Here is a 23,028-nt window from a genome sequence, read left to right as displayed (position 1 = left end):
CCCTTCAGCAAGTACTAACAGTAAACAAAGAAAATGAACTTGCATGATATTACTAAATGTATGAATTGTAGAGTTGCAAACGTCCATAGCTAAATATAATAACACTTAACACTCACCGAGACCTACTGAAATGGTGATGACGTCAATCACATAGTCCTCACACTTCTCTAGTGCACCTCAACCAAGTTTCATTCCATTCGTCGGTCTTTGTGATATAAAAAAATCCTGGAAAACATTTGTTGTAGTCCAAACGAGTCATTCGTTGCAGTTTTTGAAAAGTGATTTCTGTTAAATAAAATATCTCCTTTTGAATTGGACTTTGAGATTTGGAATTTTGCAGATCCCTTTTATGCTCAAACAGCAACATTACAGACTAACTAAAGTTGAAAAAGTGAAAAAGCATAATATTGCTGCTTGATTTTGTTTCTGTTTGTCGTCTTTATCTTAACAGATAGATGAAGTAGGGCATAATTTGGAGTAGTATTTCAGTATTATTCAAAATGATTTATTATGGCTGATTGTGATTTGGTATTGGTAATTACTGAAGGTAGGATTTAATAAGCCTAGGGCTTCTACTTTTTTATTTCAAAAAGGTTGAATATATGTAAAAAAAAAATGTATTTGATGATTATTATTTTTTATTGTTATTCATTTGTATATTTAATAGCTTTAAATAAATGTTAATTGTACAAAAAATATCTTCTGGATGATGATAAACATTAATTAAAAATGAATGAATACAAATTTAAATATATATATAAATATATATTATTTTATTTATTTTTTTTAATACAATTTTTGACCTCAAGATGGCACTTTCCCAAATGTTTTTGAGTACCTTCAGGGTATGGTGCTGATGGCAGTACAAAGTTTGTTGATGATACACCAATTCATTTGTTAAATATATCTTTTTACGATAAAATTATACATGGACGACAATAAGGATATCGTTTTAGATATTGTATGGTTTGCGTAAGAGACTCAACTTGCTAGGATTAATATTGAGACTGTTCCTATACAACTTCAGTGCTTGGCCTCTAATAAGAAGACCCTAATAAGGCCCCTACTTATAATGATAAGAAAAACAAAAATAATGACTAAAAGAGGTAAATAATTCTTATTCCCTAATAATAAGAAGCATACTAATGGATACAGGACATGTCTACTAATCTGCAGTGCTTGGCCCATAATTATGTGATATTTGATGACTTTGTGTGCATTTGGGGTTGAATGACTTCTGATTTTTAAAGTCAACTTTTATGTGGTGAAAGTCAAGTTGAAGTCGACTAGTCACTGAGGATGACATTAATGAACAATAAGTCTGGAGCTGCCATGAACACCTTGTGCACATCTATGGCATATGACACAGCACTGCCCACATGGCTATTGCTCCTGTAGCATCTAATTTTTATCAGTTCTTTTGTGTTTGGGTTGTTATATTTCTCACAGATTTATGATCGTTCTAAATCAGATACAGAAAAAGTATAATACATTCCTATGAATGCATTAGTGAGAGCAATTGCGTGTGTAAATTAATTTTACCTGGCAACGTCTCTCTACTAGGAGTGAAGCTGTGGTATTTAGTTATTAAGAAACATATGCTTTAACTTTTTTAGTTTCTAAACTATTTTACTGAGAAATCACAGAACAGTGTTGATAATACATTTCCGTGCTGAATGATTCTGTGCGCGCACGATGTGCACTACTGTATGTAGCCTATGTGTGTAGTGCAGCAGTGCATTAGGATCAGAGCCGGATTATCCATAAGGGCACTTGGGCCAGTGCCCAGGGGCACCAACCATTCACAACAACTAGGGGGGCACCACATGACACAAGCTTTAAAAATATTTTTCGTAAATTGTTTTATTATTAACTTGAAATTCTTGAAAGACCATACATAACTAGTTTATGAACACTAACTTAACAACAACAACAATAATAATAATAAATTATAAATAAATAAAGATTACATGACCACTATCAGTCCCCCCCTTCTGTCCCTGTCAGAGTTGAGTTGGTCCACAACAAGTACGCGCAAATGTGTCATTGTTTTTAACTGCTACAGAAAATGAATCAAAATGGACAGACGTCAATTGAGTGGTTTTGCAAAAAGAAAGTTAAAGAAAGACAAAGATGTTAGACGTTTAGCTACAATTCAAAATGTTCCAGGGATTGAAAGTTTGTTTTAAAACGAGTAAAGAATGAGCTCAGGACGACAATGACACAGAAGCGATCCCTGTTTCCCAATGAAGTTAAAACATTACCGTCTACAGACGCAAGAGGGCGCTCTATGCTGCTCGGTGCTCCTGTAGTCTACCACTGAAAACAGAGCGCCCTCTTGTGGCTGTAGACGGCAATGTTTTCTCTTGGTTCTAAATAAAAGCGACTTATAGTCCAGTGCAACTTAAATGTTTTTTTCCTTGACATGACGTATTTTTGGACTGATGCGACTTATACTTATGTGCGACTTATAGTCCAAAAATACGGTAGTTGGACAAGTTAAAAAATTACATTTGAGATATCACCTTAATTATGTCTGAAGGGGGGGGGGGGGGGTTGAGGTATAGTGTCCACCACACTGTCTTAATACGGCCCTGATTAGGGTCATGTATTATCCTGTTGCACCCTCTATAGGACCAGAGACTAGTCAATGCCAAGCTTAAAGCATCATGGCAGACCACTGAAGTCGTGCATCTGATTATATTATTTGTATTGTTTCGTAACATGAAGACCACTTAGTCTGTGCATCTAATCAAGTGTGTGTGTAATCTGACTTAGAGACACTGAAGAGTCATCATAAAGCCCAAATCCAGCATAGAGGGGTTCAGTGAATGTGGTGTTGAATGTGTGTAAGTGTGTGAGTGTGTGTGTGTCAGAGACGCTGTAGAAGGACAATGTGCCAGCTGACACATCCACATACACTCCTGCTCTATTAGAGGATGAGCGGACACCAGGTATATCACTGTAGCTATTATAGTGCCAGACAGTGAATCTGTCATTATTGCAGTTCAGACTCCAGGATTTGTCATTGTATCCAAATATAGAGTCATATCTCTCCCCTTTCCTGCTGATTCCTATATATGCCACTGATATTTTAACACGTCCAGTCCATTTAGCCTCCCAGTAACAGCGTCCAGTCAGACTCTCAACACACAGAACCTGAGGAGCATAATCAAATCTCGCTGGAAGATCAGGATATGGCTGCTTCTCTCCAACACGCCTCACCTTCCTGTTCCCATCAGACATAATGAGTCGATTGTTTGTAGTGACTGGATCCAGCCTGAAATCACGGGCATCTGAACACAAGATGAGAGAAACATCAAGAACAACAAAACAACAGTCACTACACCTGTTGGTGTAAGTGTGTGTTTGTAGACCTACACTTTTGTGGTCCTGCTTTGATCCTGATCTCTCCTCCATGATCCACACTATAAACACACAAACACGCATTAATGTAGATCTGCATCATTCACACACAGATCACTGTATCACACTGACAAACATACTTGAGTATCTTCAGTGAGCAGTTTTGATCGTGCAGTTTGTGGTTGAGCAGCTGGACTCCTGATTGTCCTGGGTGATTGTAGCTCAGATCCAGCTCTCTCAGCTGTGAGGTGTTTGAACTCAGAGCAGAATACAAATACCCACAGCCTTCCTCTGTCACCATACAGCCAGATAACCTGCAGTATACAACAAGAGCAGTGTGTTTTTGTGAAGAAAGAACTGTATGTGAAGCTTAATCATCTCCTGTTCATCTCCAGCTTCGTACTTCTGAAGGACAACTGTGTAGCAGCCAGACAAGACAAGATATTGACTGCTGCCTGTGTCTCTCTAGTCAATTGTAGTCAGACAATATAACGATTTTATTCAACAATTTCTTCTCTTCTGGGACAGTCTGCCGCCATTAATGAGAGTACAATGACACATGCATGTGCATTCCTCTTCTTGTAAACAAGGCACAGTGTGATACTCATTAATGGTGGCAGACTCAAAGGGTCAAAGAGCATAAGGATTTCATCAGAAAAATATCTTAATTTGTGTTCTGAAGAATGAATGTCTTAAGGGTTTGGAATGCCACGAGAGCGAGTTATTAATTACATAATTTACATTTTTGGGTGAAGTATACCTTTAATCACTGTGCTTACAGCTTAAACAATGGCCACACTAACATACAAACACATTATTCAAAAACATTATTACATTTATTCAATAAAAATATATATATCACATGCACACACACACATGTAATTACATCTTACAATACTTTTTCACCTTTGGAACATTTGTAAACCTGTTAACCTGCACCCAGACGCGGGCGTCCTGAACTCCCCTTGTTCACACGTGTCCATATTTATGAATAGATTAAATTAAATGGGACAAATTTAACCCTCTGAGGTCTAAGGGTATTTTAGGGGGCCTTGAGAAGTTTTGTCATGCCCTGACATTTGTGCCTTTTTCAGTTGAGTATAAACATCTAAATGGCTAAAGTTTAAACACTGTAATCAGCACAAACTGGGCTTTAATAATATTTATGCATGCATACATGATTGTGTTTTTGAGAAAACAATGTTTATGTATGGTTAGTGAAAGACTAAATATTGTAAATCATTTGAATAAGGCCGTAAAACACATACAGAATATCGGTTCCCGAGACTTTTGAGTTTTGAAATTTTCTGTCTAAATTATGTGAAAATCATCTTATTTATTCACTCACAGAAAACAATATATTATTAGAATTTTTCTAAGACACTTTTTGTGTAGAAAGGGTCTAAACAAGAGGGCGTGAATTATCCTGCATTGTGTTGTTGTCATGAGTCCGGACACAGTGTTCCTCCCTCTCACCACCAGAGGGTGTTATTTGCCATTATTCCGGACTCATTTACCTTTACTCAACACTCCTGGTCACAAATTCTTCATACCTGTTAACTCTCTCACACACACACACACACCTGACTATATATTCTCCTCTCACTTACCACTCTGTCTGGCTGAATTAATTGTGTTTTGCATTTCGTTTGCTACTTGCATTGCTAGAGTGATTTTATGTTACAAGTGGATGCCAGCACCTTCTGTTGCCTGATTGTGTCCCGGTCTCATCCTTGTTGGATCTGTTTCTGTTTTGTTTTTAAAATGTGTTTCACCGAGTTCTGAGACGTGAGCTCCACGCGATCAGCGGGAGCTCAGTAATCATGTATCCGCAGAGAGCAGCCTCACCTCATCTAGACCTTCTGATATGTGCCGCTGGCTCTGATGTCTCTTTAGTGTTTAAACATAAAATTAAATTTTGGGGGGTAAATCTAACAGGTAATCTTTGGTTTGTATTCAATTTATCTATATGTTAAAATAAAAATAAAAAAGGCAAATTGATATAAGATTTAGTTTCATTGTAATTGCTGTATATATACACATATCTACAGTACATGACTGCAGCTGTTATTATGTTTAAATAAAAATTAAAGGAGGCAGTGGTATTTGATATCATAATTCGTTTTATTGTAAATTTACAGTAAGGATAATTGCAGTAATCAAGGCGAGCTGACTGAAGTTATCAAGTACGCTGCTGTTTCCAGAATTACTGGATTGTGTCGTCGCGGGGATGACACTCCCGTGCCGATTGCACAAAGTCTGAACTACAGAGGATGCAAGTCCAAAATCAACACACTTTGTATTGAGAAAAGCGCGCAGACCTACCAGTCTATCACCAGTCTATTTTCCTAATCTTCCCGGTACTTTATTTTTCTTACTCAAATTATTCTATAGTCTAAATATAGTCTCAGAAAAATGTTTGCAGTAATCTCATTTTTCATGTTATCTTCTTCAGAATTGAAATAGAATCTCATGAGATGTGACTTTCAACCCATTACTTTTCTAGATTGCTCCATGATTGATTTCATGTAGTTTTATATCAAATTAAAAAATTATTCAGTGTGGTAAAAAGAATTTCAAGTCACTTCAGTGTCTATAACTTTTAATATTTTTGATCATTATCAACTCTGGTTGATAAAAAGTAAAGCCCAAAGGGTCTTCTTTGCCAAAGACACCAAAATTATGTTTGTAACACACTGGGAGTAGGAAACTGTTACAATTATAAGTAGATCACTTTCAGCTGTGAGTTCCATAATGGGGGGTCAGGTTAACCTGTTAACCTAGTGATCTTAAAATTGTAACAATTCCTTACTTCAGTCTGTTACAAACATAACTGGAGTAATGAGCCTTACCTTCCTAACTAAACCGGGATTTACAGCTGTGGAGGTGTTTATGACTCGTTATTACGACGAATTTGGTATGTACTGCGTTTCCATTGTTCATGTTTTTATGTCTACTGCTTACACAAATCTAGCAAATACAGTCTTTATAAGCTTTCCATTGAAAAACAGCAAACTGCTGTCGATGCTTGAGGCTTAGATCTTTATAATGATATATAGTTTGTCAAGATTAAATTTGTCCCGTTTCATTTAATCTATTAGTAAACACTGACACGTGCGAGTTTAAGGGCGTTGAGGACGCCCGCGTCAGGGTGCCGGCTAACAGGTTAAGGAACAATTTTCAGTAATGCATTTTAAAAAGTACTTGAATTATGAAAAATGACTTGACATTCCTTTGTTTTATTTATTTTTTAAAAGAAAATTAATGAAACTAAATGTGAAAATCAAACCTCAGCATCTGCAACTGACAGTTTGGACTCTTCAATCCATCAGAGAGCACCTTCACTCCTGAATCCTGTAGGTCATTGTTACTCAGATCCAGATCTCTCAGGACAGATTTTGAGGATTGAAGAACTGATGACAAACTCTCACAACACTGAACAGTGAGATTACAGCCAATAATACTAGAACAGATGAAATAACAACAAATAGAATAATGAAATAATTTATGCCATGAAATGCCAATGTCCGTCTTACATTCTTGACCAAAATAATTGTCATTATGATTTTAGCCATAATCTAGCAGCCAAAGAGATAATGCTTTCTTGTTTTATTCTTATTGTGTTAATAACTAAATACTCACAGGGCTTTTCTGCAGTTGATCACAGCTGGTATCAGTCGTCTTCTCCCCTCATCTGATGTGTTGTATTCCTTGATGTTCAGCTCATCCAGCGGCTCCTCAGACATCTGAAGCATGTAAGCGATTGTTGAGCAGTGAGCAGGAGAGAGTTTCTCTGAGTGTTTGTCTGATTTCACAAACTCCTGAATCTCTCTGGACAGAGTCTGATCTTTCACTTCCAGCAGACAGAGGAACAGATTGATGGATCTTTCAGTGGAGAGTCCATGTCCATCTTTGATCTTCTCTTTAATGTAATGTGTGGTTTGTCTGATGCACTCAGAGCTGTTCTTAGTGTGTGGCAGTAGATCCTGTAAGAGTCTCTGATTGGTCTCCAGTGAGATGCCCAGCAGAAAACGCAGGAACAGATCCAGATGTCCATTTTTGCTTTTAATGGCTTCATCTACTGCTCCTTTAAGCAGATTTTGTACTGAAGCAAAATTCTTCAGCTTCTCCATAGTTACATTGATATGGTAGTAAAACACATAGAAAGCAGCAAAAAACTCTTGAAGGCTCAGATGGATGAAGCTGTAGACTTTCCTCTGATGAATCACAGATTCCTCCTTAAAGATCTCAGTGCAAATCCCAAAATACATTGAGTCGTCAGTGAGTTCTAGGCCGCTCTCAATCAGGTCCTCCTCATAGAACATCATATTGCACTTCATCAGCTGTTTGAAAGCCACTTCAGCAAATTTCACAATCCCTTCTCTGTTGGACTGCAGGAGTTTCTCTGGATCTTGCTCCTTATACTTCTGATTCATATTGATCTGAATCATCAAGAAGTGGATGTACATTTCAGTCAGAGTTTGAGGGATTTCTGCACTCAGATCTTCTTCTAGGAGCCTCTGAAGCACAGTGGATGAGATCCAGCAGAAGACAGGAATGTGGCACATGATGTGGAGGCTTCTTGATCTTCTGATGTGTGAGATGATTTTGCTGGCTTGATACTGGTCACTGATTCTCTTCCTGAAATACTCCTCCTTCTGAGGCTCATTGAATCCCTGAATTTCTGTCAGACGGTGGATGTATTCGGAGGGGATCTGATTGGCTGCTGCAGGTCTGGAGGTTATCCAGATGAGAGCAGAGGGAAGCAGCTCTCCTTTCATGAGGTTTGACATTAACACACCCACTGATGAAATCTCAGTCACATCACAAACTTTCTGAGCATCGGAGAACATCAGTGTGATTCTGCTTTCATCCAGACCATCAAAGATGAACACAACTTTACACTCCTCATAAATATTTGAGTCCAGATCTTGAAGTTCAGGATGAAAGTCCAGCAAAAGTCTGTGAAGACTGTACTGATCATCTTGGATCAAGTTCAGCTCCCGAAATGGAAGCACAAACATGAAATCTACATCCTGATTGGTTTTTCCCTCGGTCCAGTCCAGAATAAACTTCTGCACAGACACAGTTTTTCCAATTCCAGCAATGCCCTTAGTAAGAACAGTCTTGATTTGGTCTCTCTCCTCACATCCTGGTTCAGGTGAGGCTTTAAAGATGTCACTGCAGTAGATTGGAGTATCTTGTGAGTGTTTTGTTCTGGCTCTTTTCTCCATCTGTAAAACCTCATGTTCTTCATTCACTCCTTCACTATCTCCCTCTATGATGTAAAGCTGTGTGTAGATCCTGTTCAGAAGGGTTTCATTCTCCTGGAGTTTCAGTCCCTCAAATAATCTCTCATACTTGTTCCTCATGCTGGTTTTGTGCTGGTCTTTGATTCTCTGTAGATCATCATTTACTGGTTCAGGAGAATCCTGCTGCAGGTCTCCAGTCTGACCTTCTTTATACACTCTGCAGAAACACGAGAAAAGAGTTTAATGTGTGAGTAAAATAAAAATTGTAATCACATATTTAAGGGGTCATATGATATTGCTAAAAAATAACATTATTTTGTGTATTAGGTGTAATGAAATGTGTGTATGCAGTTTAAGGTAAAAAAAAAATACATTTACCACAAACTGTACACTATTGTTTCTCCTCTATGCCCTACCTTTCGGAGGTGCATCAATTTTTACAAAGCTCACTATTCTGAAAAGTGAGGTGTACACTGATTGGCCAGCTACCCAGAGCATTGTGATATGCCGGATGCCTCAATCGTGTGATGGAAATGTTATACCCTTTACCATACTGTGATGCAGTGTCCTGGCATGATGAGACAAAACCAATAAAAACCATTGCAAATGTGCCATTTGTTGCATCCAGTTGGGACATAATTACTGATTATAATGACTTATACTGTCTTTTTACGCGTTGTGTTGCATTGCGTCGTGTAAGCATAAAACCCTGTCTGCATTTGTGATAGGAGAAACAACAAACAACAAGCACTGCTCAAAACTCACATTTGATTAATCAATGGCAAATTCTTTAAATATACAAACATACTTACAGGCTGTGAGTCAGAACAGCCAGCATTGAAGGCTACTCTCCCAGGTTCAGGAAACAGTCCTCCATAAAATGTGTTGCACACACACAAATATTTGGGTTGTATAATACAACTATAACTACAACTAAATACAACTTAACCACTGATTTCTAGTTGCCAAACAAAGTAGTTTCACTTTCACAATGAGAAGAAGAGAAAATGGAGAAAAAGAATAGCCTCCAGCAGTAGTGTAGCCAGAAAAGAGACTCTGGGTGTGCATATGAAAATCTGGGTGTGCCACATTTATTGTCAGATTACTGTGCAAAATTATGGGATAGTATTTTTATCGCACTGCTTCCGTCCAACCATACTCCTAGTGGTGATTTGCAGGTCGTGTCAAAATGTAGTTAATTGTTAAATGTAATAATTTTCTCCCAAATACGATAATTTTGAACTTCTGGTACGATACTTGGACATTTCCAATCTGGCAACACTGAATGTTGATGTTGGGCCCGGGGAGGGAGAAACATCCCCATCAGGTGTAACGTTAGGCCCTGTGTCCAGCTGTCCATCAAGCCGAGGTTTTTTGCTTAAAAAATTTAAGAAAGGAGCTCTGCGACATATTGCTAGCTAGCAATGTGCAATCAAAAATTATCTGTTTATATCATAGACTGCTGAAGTCACAGTCAGCTGCTGTTTGCTGATTGGTTGGCAGTCCGAATGTCGGCAGATATATTTTAACAAAAATAATTTAAAATGTAGATTACATTTTAAAATTTTTAGCATTATTGCACTATATATTGGATTCGTATTTCTGTGCCCCTGAGAGTATGATTTAGAATGTTCAGTGGCGTCACAGAACTGTCAGATTCAAACAGCTTTTGCGTGTTGGCTGGCACTGAGCCAGAGACGGACGCGTTCAGCGCTTGTCATATATCACAATTAATATGCAGTGTTTTCAACCACATAATGCTTATTTTAGGTTTCATACATTTAAATATACATAATCACTAGAAAAACAATACATTGGTAGTTTGTAAAATACACACTGATGTCTATGGAAGCAGCAAAAACTATCTCATATGTAATTTGCAGACGTGTTTTATTCATATAGACACACATAGCAGAACAATAAAGTTTACTCTATTATTCGTCCAGTTCAACAGCCACTTACTTTCATGTATTTCGGGAGAAACTGGGGAATTCAAGTGCTCTACGTTAAATCCGGCTGACAGTACTCTGAACTGCAGCGCTCATCTCGTTATAGATCAAGATAATTTATAAAGGTTTTTAAACGAAGAATCGGAATATCAGATAGTTGACATGATAAGCAAGCTTGTGTGTATATTTTAATAAAAAATGAAAAACTAAATAAAACGAATACCGATACATCTGTTAGTGGCTGCGGTGTGTCATGTGACAATCATGATGCGTCGCCAAGGGGTCAGTTAAAATATTTGTAACTTACAGGCCAAAAGAAGGTAGTTTCATTTTCACAATGAAACACAGAGTCTCGACATGGCGGTGGCGGTGACGGCAACAGCGAGAATACAATTTACACCTTCTTTCTTTGCGTGAACATTTGGGCAGTGTAAGGGGAGTGTAAGGGAAAGGGGTTGATTTAAATATATATATATATATATATATATATATATATAATTTTTTTTTTCTAAGTAAACAACAATAGCCCAAGTTTAGTAAAAAAAAAAAAAAGTTACTGAGAAAAAATAATTTTGCCTCTATTTTTAGGTGTGCCAGCTGCCACTGTGGGTGGCACTGGCACACCCTGGCACACCCGTGGCTACGTCACTGGCCTCCAGAGTGGAAGGTTTTAACCCAGTGCTCCTCTCTTCTATCACTCTTCCCGCTGCGCTGAAGACACATTCGCTGCTGCTGGGACACTAAACACAGAACGAGCCAGTCTTGACAGCTGCGGTAGCAGGATCTCGTGCTGTTTACATTTACATTTACTTTAGAGTCCTTTAATAGCTACTACTACAATAAGTGGATATAAGTGAAGTATAATCATGGGTCGCGCTGACGGAAAAGCGTGCGTGCGTGCGTGCGTGCATGCGTGCGACTGTCATGTCAGTATGTCAGTTTAATTATAACGGGTTGAATTATCAGATTATGAAAGTTATGAGGTTATGAAATGTCTTTCTATGTTTGTTTTTCTATCGTCGACGTCAACTTCTAATTTTTTTATTTAATGTCTAAAAATATAAATAGAAGGATAACCCAGGGCTATTATCTTAAATACAGATCTCCTGTGGGTCCTAAATATATATAATAATAAAAACCTTAAATGGTATAAAAAATGTCTTAATTATAATTTCAAGAGGTCTTAAAGTTTGGGGAGGAAAGACCAGAGTCGCTTCAAAAGGCAATGATTTAATTGAATATATAAGCGCTGCATGTTTGAAATCAAAACTTGGCGTGGATGTCTTTATTTGAATATATCTGAAGGGAACCGACTGTCCTCAGAAACATGTCGGTGGAATTTTAATTTCATTTTCCCTATAATTCCTGCTAAAGCAGCATTTATGAGCGAGGAGCTGCTTTGTGTACAGCCGTTACTGGGGAAACAGCTTATGGCATAGAATTAATTTTCATTTCTAATAAGCCTTTTTTTTCGCTGTTTATGGTCAGATCAATGCAAATATCAACTCATGTTTTTACGCAGAAACGCATAGAGCTGTAAATGAGAAAGAAGATAATATGCCTTATAAAAATCTAAACAATTAAGATGTTTTAAAGGGGTCAAATGTGATCAAAATTTTTCCTTTCTCTTTGGAGTGTTAAAGATGATCTGTAAAGAACTGTAAAGTCTCAAATCCAAAGAGATATTCTTTATAAAAGTTAAGCATCAACCACACCTTCCTAAAATGGTTCATTCTAACATAACACTGCCCAAATGTTCACGCAAAGAAAGAAGGTGTAAATTGTATTCTCGCTGTTGCCGTCACCGCCACCGCCATGTCGAGACTCTGTGTTTCATTGTGAAAATGAAACTACCTTCTTTGGCCTTCCAAAAGAGGACACAACTAGAAATCAGTGGTTAAGTTGTGTTTACAACACTGCTCCAAAACTGTTCAACCCAAATATATGTGTGTAGTGTATTTTATGGAGGATGAGGACTGTTTCCTGAACCAGTAGCCTAAAATGCTTCTGTAGCACAAAGGTTGTTTAAAAAAAAAAGATAATAAATAAAAAAAATTGGGAACACAAATTTATTCAGACACTTTGACCTGACCATGTTTTGCTCAAGTGTTTTTCTTTAATTGCAAAAGTGACGTTTTTACACCACAGATTGAACAAAATTATGCATTGCTTTGTAACTGGTCAACAAAGTATAGTTGTGTAAATATTGTCATACTAACAGTTGTCTGAATTTTTTGATTGTAATCCATTACAGATCTTTATATCAAAGTTTTCTGACATTATCAAGATGAATTTGTTCTGACACAGTTTAACTCTTGAGTTCTTGTCACATTTTATTACCATTTTCTAAAGTATATCAAATAAACTGCGATAATGTGTGAAATGTTAAAGGTGTCTGAATACATTTTGGTTTGATTGTATATTTAATTTTTAAAGTGAAGACTATGCAGTGGTATTTTACATTTGATTTTTCGGTTTCTGTACCTGGTCAGCTACAAACTTGAAAAAATGTAAACATTGTGTAAATAGCACAAATAAATAAATAGAACAAAAATACAAATTAAACAATTTCAAACAGGGCCCACTGGTACAACCTGTACTTTGGCCCCGCAAACCCCAGCTACAGCCCTAGACACATGTAAATTAAATTACATGGTCAGCATATTACCTGCAAAATATCAGTTGTCTTTGGCTTTCTCTTGAGCTAATGGTACTGCTGTCTTTGTGCAATCAATAGTTATGTCTCTAAATTATTACTGGAATTTTTTTTTCACAAAAACATATTCATAAACTTCAGATGGTTTAGAATTCAGCAGCTCGGAAAATTACACGAACACCGTTGAGTGAGCATATTACTCCAGTTTAAGGAACCTTAGTTTGCTTCCAATTTAAGACTTTACTTTTCACTAATAAGGCTCTACACAGTTTTTTTTTTAATTATTTTCACTCAACCCCCCCCCCCCCTTTCTATTAAATATAAATGTAATTGTGTCTCTTTGATATGATTGTATCTATTATTTTATTGGTTTAAGTTAAGATATATATGATCTTTATGATTTGTTTAGGAAGTGAATTGTCACTTCAAGAGTACAGTATAACCCGGTTCTCGTGCCACATGCTTTGCCCGCTCAGTTCACTTCCTTCTGAGCAGAGAGAAGTTTGTCTCGTGGTTCATCGAGGCATTAAATGGTAATGTTACTCACATTTGATTACATATTCTGAATTAAAGCTGTTTCTGGCTTTGTTAAACATACCTTTTATGTGGGATATTGAAATCTTGTTTGTGAATGATTCCAATTCTGACAATTCTGTTTGCGATTGTTAGTGACACTAGCATATATTAGCCTGCTGTATTTACACTCCGTTTGCCAACAGGTGTTTAATTAAATGAAGAGAGTAGCAAAATTCATGTTTTCCCCATTTATGAAGGTATGTTGTAGGTTCGTGAGTAATCTTTGTGATTAATTTCATGTTATGGTAATTTTTGTCTTATGTTAGCTTAGGCTTAGCAGTTTGACTCAATGTATTTTCACTTCTAAAATTGTTTGCTCAGTTCACTTCCTTCTGAGTCAAGAGACGTTTGTCTGGTGGTTCATTGAGGCATTAAATGGTGTTTAATTAGATGAAGAGAGTCACAAAATTCATGTTTTCAAAATATTTCAAAACAATACTTCAAAAATAAAGGAGCATTCCGCCAGCACAATCATCGATGCCAGAATGTTAACATTTACAAAAAAAAATAAAAATATTGGCATTGAATTTTCACATATTTTTATAAATTCTCAACCAGCTCGGCATGCATCTTTACATTCCTAGATCAAAGCAAGTCACCTTTATTTGTATAGCGCATTAAACAAAATACATTGCGTCAAAGCAACTGAACAACATTCATTAAGAAAACAGTGTGTCAAAATGACAGTTAAAGGCGGTTCATCATTGAATTCAGTGATGTCATTTCTGTTCTGTTTAAATAGTGTCTGTGCATCAAATCATTTTAAACGGGTAAACTCCTGGAAATTTTTCAATCCAAAGAACCAATAAGCGAATACATTCAAGCAGTCAGTTCAAAGCAGCACTAATGCAGAGAAAACACAGACTCCATTCCCAAACAGTCCAGCTGATTTGAAGACATTTCAGAGCCGCTCAGGTAGACTTGTTTTCCTCTACAGAAACATCCCACTGCCAGCTGTTCTCTCAGCACAGACAAGCTGGCAGCGGGGCCTGCACAAATATGCACTTCCCCCAGTGAGCCTTCCTAAACACACACTGTGTAAAATCAGTTCTAGGTGATCTACCCCAAAAGGTAGCGAACACCTTCATTTCAGCGCGAGCACTATCTAAGAGACACGCTCTCGCCTTGAAGTGAAACATGTTCATCGAGTGGTGTTCTTCTCACTGAGAGGACCCCCTGAGATGCCTGATCAGAGTTCTGCTTTCCTTTCTGCAGCAAGTGTTGGAGCGAAGGCTGTCTCACTCCATCCGTAAAGACTACGTTGTGGTTCCACCAACCACAACCCTGTGAAGGGGAAGATGGTGGTGAAGCATGACCTGATCCTCAGGTTCCTTAGGGGGCGAGAAGGTTGAACCTTCCTTGTTCTCCCTCTAAACCCACTTGAAACTGGACTCTGGTGCTCAGAGCACTACAGCAGGCCTCATTTGAGCCTTTGCAGTTATTTGAGCAGTCAAGAGGGTAGGAGATCTGCATGCCTTTTTGTTCAACGAATGCCCCCAGAAGAGGCAGACCCAGCCCTAGCTTTGCTCTGTCCCGTTCATCCCTTAAGATGGTACGTGGACCGGACACAAAGCTTCAGGACCTGAGAACAGCTCTCCAAGCAGAGGATGGCCCACTGGATAGTGGATACCATCACCCTTGCTTATCAGGAACAGGGTGTGTTCTGCTCTCTCAGATTATGAGCTCACTCTACCAGGAATGTTGCATCCTCCTGGGCGATGGCTCGTAGCACCTTGATGAAAGATATTTTTAGAGCTGCAGGCTGGGTAACACCCAAAATGTCAGCTTAATGCCGGTTTGCTAAATTGCCCCAGAGTGTCCATACTTTAGACCATGTAGAGCGCCTCCATCTCCCTCAACAGCCAGACATGGTGGAGCATCTGGCTCCAGGCCCTCACTCGATGAATCCATGAGAACCAGTAGAGTGACCTAAGTGAATCATATGTAGTGACCTAAGTGAATCCCATATGTGTAGCTTTAAGCCTATGTTTCCCCGGCATACTTTTCTGTATATATATATATATATATATATATATATATATATATATATATATATATATATATATATATATATATTGTCACGGGAGGAGCACAAGACAGACACAGTGGGCGTGGCGTCAGGCCTCGGAGAGGCTTTTATTAACAGAAATCATAAAACACAGGGAATAAAAGTGGCCAAAGGGGGAAAGTGTCCAAATTAACAGGGAATCTGGTGTCCTCGTTGTGCTGCGGGGTTCGTGTGGGTCAGGCAGTGTTCATAGAGGAAGGGTCCAGGTAAGGGGCGGAGTCCAGCTTCTCCTAGCGGCCGCGTCTCTCTCGTTGGCCGCGGCGCTGGTAGGGGATGGACGGCCCGGCATCCTGGCCCGTCGGCCGTGTATACGGGTGCGGTTCCCATCCGGATCGCGGGTCCGGCAGCTCACGTCTTGGTGGCGCGGGAGTCCCTCAACGCACCCTTCCTGGACCCACGAGGACACCAGTGTGAATGCACGGGGAAGAGACCGGTCTCCTGAGGAGAGGCGCGTTGGGCTTTTAAACAGCGGCGGCAATGAGGCTCCACTTCCTTCAGGTGTGCCCCATCACACGCCGCCAGCCCTGACTCGTCCAGTGCCCCTCCTCTCACACACCCACTCCAGTCGGGAGCCTGGTGAAGGGCGGCGATTTAGGACGGGGTGCCGGTGATAATCAGGGAGGAGGCAGCTGACTCGTCACAATATATATATATCACGCTGCGATCAATGGCATCCGGATACAATCTAGTGTTGGGCGTTATGGTCATTTTTCAAATCGTCATATTGTCAGCACGTGAGATCAACGATACACGATATTATCGAGCTTGTCATAGCATAACTATTTGGTGTTTTAAACTGCGCAGGTGCACGAGAGAGAGCCTATGGAATCACCAATAATCGAAAATATATACTGTCAATAATCCTGATAAACTAACGTTAAATATAAAAATACTGTATTTAAAACCGCTAGTTCATATATAGTTGGATGCAATCATATCACGCGTCCTGTGCCAAATTTGCGGCATCTGCGCATGGAGGTTATCAGTCTAAATATTCAGCAAAATCAGTCAACAGTGAAAATCAATAGTAGATTTCATTTAAAGTCCAGCAGTTTAACACTAATATTGGGCATAAATTAACATGTTTAATATGAAGTACTGACGGGTAAGTTCATATATTTGGAGTAAAGTTGAATTGAACCGATTCATCAGTCATACAGTGCTCCGGACCACGCGCCTCATGACGAGTCTGACGCACAGCCAGAGAAACAAGAATGAGATGCATTCTTAATTTACATTCGAAGTAGATTGGTCTCACTGATGAGATTCCCAATTCGTCGGTCATCGATGTGACATCTCCGTTCCCTACTTCAGGGAACAAGGGTTACATACGTATCCAAGATGTTTTGTGTCTCACCTGGGGTCAGAGGTCACTGGTCCATCACTAAAAAAAGGAGGTAGAATCAATGAAATGTCACTCTTCAGAGACACACAGCTGGAATCAGAAGATGAAACTCTCTCACTGCTCTCTCTGTTCTCCATAATAACAAACTGGCTTTAGACCTGCATACAGAAACAAAAGAGAACAAATCATACACAACATTCTGACTATTCCAGTAATTCCAGTGAAAACAAACCTTAGTGCCACACACACAATGACATTATAGAGAACTTGTCGTTCCAACTGCGAATGAATCACACAATGTAACTGGATCTTCTCCAAATTGGCTCAGAAATATCCAGAGGTATTTCCTTCATATGCTGTTACCCACGCTATTTCGCAGAGACTTAAAGATAAAAGCTTTGATAAGTCAGAAGGTGAGTGGAAATTTTATTGGAATAATACGTTCCTCTCTAATTCAGATTTTGGTGAAATGACGTGTTCAAACTCTGATGGTTTAGACATCGCCATCAAGAAACGAGATTAACATTTTATGGAGCTTGATAAATTGTCTCTGTCACGCGAGCAGCTTATTTTTGAACAGAGGAAAGATGAGAAAATGTAATCCCTCTTTGAAGCTGTTGTTCCTGTTGAGCAACTTGAGTGTGTATCGCAAGGATACTTTGTTGAAGATGGTGTGCTGGTGGGGAAGTGGAGACCATCAAATGCTGCTGCTGCTGATGAATGGCAGATTGTTAAACAGGTAGTAGTTCCTTCCTCATATCGTCCTGAAATATTGAGACTTGCGCATAACGGTCCGTTTGCCGGCCATTTGGGAGTAAACAAAACATATGATCTGGCTTAAAAAAAGATGTAGCAAGTTATTGCCAAAGTTGTCATGTGTGTCAAAAGATTGGAAAACCGAATCAAAATATTCTACCTGCTCCGTTTAAACAGGCTCTAGATCAGCTACACATCCAACACTGCATGTCAAGTTGTTACCATCCAGAAAGCGCGTTTTGTCTGGAGTTCAAGAAAGACTGGGATGAAGGAGTGCCTATGGTCATGTTTGCAGTGAGGGAAGTAGTACAGGAATTGTTAGGTTTTAGTCCGGCCGAGTTAGTGTTCGGTCATACTGTTATTGGCCCAGTAAAGCTGATTAAAAATCATTGGACTAATGATCTGAGAACAAACAATGTTCTTGAATATGTTTCAGAGTTCCGTTTGAAACCGCACCATGCATGTGAGTTAGCCAAAGAAAATTTGAAGATGTCACAACACCGAATGAAAACACGTTTTGATCGTTATGCTATTTTCTCCTGGTGATAAAGTGCTAGCGCTGTTGCCAGTACCTGGATCTGCACTACAGGCTCGTTATCATGGTCCATACCAGGTGAAGGAGAAGGTGAGTGAGCTTGATTATGTGATAATGACCTCCGATAGAAAGAAAAAAACTTGTCTGTGTCATATTAACATGCTTAAACCGTACTTTGAGAGACAGACAGATTTGTCTAGAGCGAAGTCGGCTGTGTTAACCGCCTCAACTACAGATTATCTGGTGGTTGAAGAGCAGGCGCTGTCCAGTGCTGATCTACCTGCAGTGCTGAAACTTTGCCCTGTCTATTGTTCTCTGATAGTGCCATTGTCCTGACCACACTGGAGGATAATGTTGATTTTCCTTCTACAGGGTTGGTCGTAGGAAGTTTGAGAAATTCGGAGATAATTAAAAATCTTGTCTCGTTTCTTTCTCACTTGACTGTTATCGAACGCTCTGACGTGATTAATGTAATTCAGATATATGGTAATCGGTTCTCTGACATTCCTTCTTGTACTTCGCTGGTAGAACATGATATTGATGATGTTGATTCAATGCCTATAAAACAGCATGCATATAGGGTGTATCTTGAGAAGCGAGCTCAGTTGCAAAAAGAAGTTACCTTTATGCTTGAAAATAACATCGCTGAGCCACGTTTTAGCCCTTGGAGCTCACCTTGTTGGTTGGTTAAAAAGTCAGACGGCTTGTTTCGTTTTTTTATACTGATCTTCAACGTGTTAACTCTGTTACAAAACCAGATCGTTACCCACTGCCTTGTATGGAGGATTGTGTGGATCGTCTTGGAAATGCTGCTTTCGTCATTAAAATAGATATTTTGAAAAGTTACTGGCAGGTGCCTCTGTCTTGGCTTTTGGTCTACAAAATGCACCGGCAACTTTTCAAAGGTTAGTAAATCGTGTTATTGACGGTATGCACAACATTGAAGCATATCTGTATGACTTGGTTATTTATAGTGCGTCCTGGTCAGAACATGTTAAACAACTTCATGTTCTTTTCAGTCGTCTGTCTGACCGCTGATCTTACAGTCAATCTAGCAAAATCTAGTTCGGCCTGTCGAGTCTAATGTGGAGGCTATTACTAATTTTCCTGTGCCCTCTATGCGCTGTGAGTTGCGTCCGATTCTTAGGCATGGTTGGGTATTACAGAAATTTTTGTGTAAAATTTTCCATTGTCGCCTCCCCCTTAACTGATCTCCTCAATCCAAAAGTACCATTTAAATGGACAGAGCCATTTCAAATGAGTTTTGAAAAGATCAAAGCACTTCTGATCAATTCTCCCATTCTTTTTACTCCTGATTTATCCTCTCCGTTCTTGCTTGCTGTTGACGCAAGTGACCCAGGTGCTGGAGCTGTACTCCTCCAACGAGATCAGACTGGTGTTGAGCATCCCGTTTGCTATTTTTCACGAAAACTTAATAAACATCAGCAACGTTACTCCACCAGTGAGGAGGAGGCATTAGCTCTCGTTCTTGCTCTCCAACATTTTGATGTCTATGTGGGTTCTGTTTCATATCCGTTGATTATTTACACAGATCATAACCCATTAGTCTTCCTGGCCCAAATGAAAAACAAAAACCAACGCCTGATGCATTGGAGTTTGTTTTTACAGACGTTTGAACTAGATATTCGACACATTAGTGGTAAATAAAATATCATTGCTGATGCTTTATCACGTGTCTAATAGGAATAAATTGTTTTTTTTCCCCCCTTTCTGTTAAAAAAGATAGGGTAAAAGCAAAAAGGAAACGTATAAGAAAGATTGTTTCTACAATTTATTCACTTAAGGTGAGGGTGCTATGTGTACCTGTGTGATATTTATTTTTGAGTCCATAGGTGGCTTTGTGGGGGGATTCTTACACGAAAATCATGTGATTTCATCAGGGATACCGGATAAAAGGCTCCGAGACGGCAATAGCGTGTCTCTCTCTGTTGCTCCACTTCCCATTCTCCAGCTTCTCTCACCGCCTCTTGGAGGCGGTTTTGTTTGTTTTATGTTAAGCTTAGGTTTAACGTATAAATTTGTTTTGATATTTGTTATATTTCTTACTTCTCGCGGGTAGTGTATGTATTTATTTATCAGTTCACATTTATTTATTTAGTAAGAACTGAGCGAGGGAAGCAAATGTCCGGAAGATTCACCTGTTTTTACTTTTATTTAGGTAATCAGGTAAGAACTTTATTCTGAGAACAGGTGTAGTTAGGGGACTGTTGTCTTAGCTTCCCTACCCGTGAACTTTTCTTTATCATCCATTAGATTGTTTTCTTTTATATAAATATTATTTGTGAATGTTTGATTTTAATTCTGTTAATTAATTAAATAGAGACGTCTTGGAACTCACATCAGGGGTTGTGATTCTCTTTTATATGTTCAGCCTGTGTCCTTTGAATTCATGAGGCTTGAAATGGTTATGGGCCGTAACGATCGTTTGTAGTGGGCTGGATACTTTCATCAGTCTGGGGAGAAAGAGAGTCAGCTTTAGTGTTATTTGTACCTGGCCTGTATGTGACAGAGTAGGGGTGGGCGATATTGACAAAAATGTGTATCAATATTTTTTTTCCGATATCGATATTCAGACAATATTTTTCCCTTAATCCTTTAAAGAAATTGGCAAAGAAGGTCCAGTTGGTCTTTTGACTTTCTGCATTTGACCTTTTATTGTATAGAATTACTAGTACATAAAGATATGAGACATTATTGATTTAAATGAAGTTACTGTACTAAATATTTATTTTAATACAACAACAGTGCTTTTTCAGTACAATATATGTACGTAATTAACTTTGTGCTTTGCAAACAGTACTCTATTAGTAATAGACTAACAACGTGACTATCTCTTTTTAAAAAAAAAAGTTTTTGCAAAATGTAAACATTAGAACACAACACAATATAAAATTTTTGCACATTATATTAATATAAAAGATGAGGATAAAAAAAGAGAAAAGGAACAAAATAAACAATACAGACACTGCTCTGCGGTATGGCTCCGAGATTCTGCTGGACCATAGAACAGAGGTTGTGGCATAATAGGTGAAAAAAAAATTATGTGGCAATAGGCAGTGTGAGGTGACAATGACACATACAAGGTTTGGTGCAAATATGTCAAAGCTTTTGTGAGATGCAGCCTCAAATGCATTTTGGCATCCTTCCAGTAAATTCATTGATGCGCTAAATGAGAACCATTTCGTATACACACACAAAATCCATAACTTTTGGCCAGTGGGGTCTGAAGATGATCAGCGTCAAATTTGGTGAAAATCATACTAACTTTACTTCCAGATATAATCTCACTGATGGTCTGAAACATCGTTTAAGTCAGTATTTTATCACTTTTTAATAAATTATTTATGTTGCTTACCCTTGATATCGGTCTATCGGTTAAGCAAATATTAAAAATATTAAAAGTATTTCAAAAAGCTTGTGACTAAAACCATTGACCAGTTAAAATTGTGAATGAAAAAACAACGTCTGCAGTGTGTCATCTGAGAATTCATATAACCTTGTAATCTACGCATAGTGAAAAATTTTCAGTTTCACAATTTCTGTTTCATTACAGTTTTAATCACCCTTCTATAATTAAAGCACTGTTATTGAAGCTTATAGGGATTATTGATAGACTCATTGATAGATAGGGGTGAACAGGTGACACAGATAAGGTCCAGAACTATAGATATAATACATTTATCAATATATTTATTTGTATTTTTTGTAGATTTCCTAAAATTTCACATTTAAATGCTCCACAGGTGGATCAGTTTTAAGGAGAATTTAATTATTATTTTTATTTGTTTACCAAGCTCCGATATTTTTGCAGTTAAGAGAAAGTACTCTGCCATCTTGCTAAGACGTAAGTGACTTGACCGCACATGCCGTTTTAAGCACGACTTCCCACCTCGTGTGTACGAACTTCACAGGAGGACTTGAACGCACCATTCGTCATTCTGTTCAAATGCTATTGACGTTAGAGAAGTGTATAGTAGTTTAGCATGTAACTTTAGAGACGGTCCCTAGATTTGCGAATATCGAATGTCCAACGTCAAGCAAACTGGAGAAAAGCCGCAGCTTAAACACGGACACCAGTTAACTGCAACACCAGCCAAAAAATCCCAAATAAAAGAATCCCTAGCTTGATATTATTCCTGAAGGTGAACTGCCGATCATCCGATTTTACATGCGTCCAACTCACTACAATGGTTTAAATGTCGAGTTTAGTATAACAGCAATGCGAATAGACAAAAAACACTATACAATAATAAGACATGATATCAAAAGCTTAAAACTGAACTTACCGTAATGTGATATTTATGGCAGTTTTGAAATGTGATTTAACATTCGGTAAGTAGTACTTTCATTTTCGACACAAAGTGTATCCTCATGGTGCATTTACGGCATGTTCAAGAGGCCTCGGGCAGTCTAATATGACGAGAAGTTTCACTCTCACTACACTTCCGGCTTCTGAACCGGTTGCAGTTCTACTAAGATTCCGAGTGCAGAATGAATGGAGGTC

General features: G+C 38.5%; 1 protein-coding gene across 2 annotated transcripts; it reads right to left on the bottom strand.

Annotated features, from left to right (window-relative positions):
* Positions 1–782: 782 nt before the first annotated feature.
* LOC127941521 (NACHT, LRR and PYD domains-containing protein 3) lies at positions 783–22,974 on the bottom strand. Of its 2 annotated transcripts, XM_052536633.1 has the most exons (8): positions 22,811–22,974; positions 20,863–20,977; positions 17,225–17,370; positions 7,009–8,835; positions 6,656–6,829; positions 3,507–3,680; positions 3,382–3,428; positions 783–3,296 (listed from the first exon to the last, which is right to left on the bottom strand). In XM_052536633.1, the coding sequence occupies exons 3-8, from the start codon at positions 17,347–17,349 to the stop codon at positions 2,749–2,751; spliced, it is 2,895 nt and encodes a 964-aa protein (XP_052392593.1). In that variant the 5' UTR covers positions 17,350–17,370; positions 20,863–20,977; positions 22,811–22,974; the 3' UTR covers positions 783–2,748. The 2 variants fall into 2 exon arrangements, with proteins under 2 accessions (XP_052392593.1, XP_052392604.1); XM_052536644.1 differs by lacking the exon at positions 20,863–20,977.
* Positions 22,975–23,028: the final 54 nt, after the last annotated feature.

Source organism: Carassius gibelio, chromosome A3 (assembly GCF_023724105.1).
Source record: "Carassius gibelio isolate Cgi1373 ecotype wild population from Czech Republic chromosome A3, carGib1.2-hapl.c, whole genome shotgun sequence".
NCBI classification, from domain to species: Eukaryota; Metazoa; Chordata; class Actinopteri; order Cypriniformes; family Cyprinidae; genus Carassius; species Carassius gibelio.
The sequence above is the reverse complement of the archived record's forward strand: the minus strand, read 5'-3'. Positions and strand labels throughout refer to the sequence as shown.

Bases quoted from the DNA above. Each gene is read 5' to 3' on its own strand.
- LOC127941521 (XM_052536633.1), bottom strand. From the start codon at position 17,349: ATGGAGAACAGAGAGAGCAGTGAGAGAGTTTCATCTTCTGATTCCAGC. The intron at 8,836-17,224 runs GTGAGACACAAA...GTGTTTCTGCAG, and splicing joins CCAGTGACCTCTGACCCCAG to AGTGTATAAAGAAGGTCAGA. The intron at 3,681-6,655 runs GTTTGATTTTCA...TGTATACTGCAG, and splicing joins TGTCAGTTGCAGATGCTGAG to GTTATCTGGCTGTATGGTGA.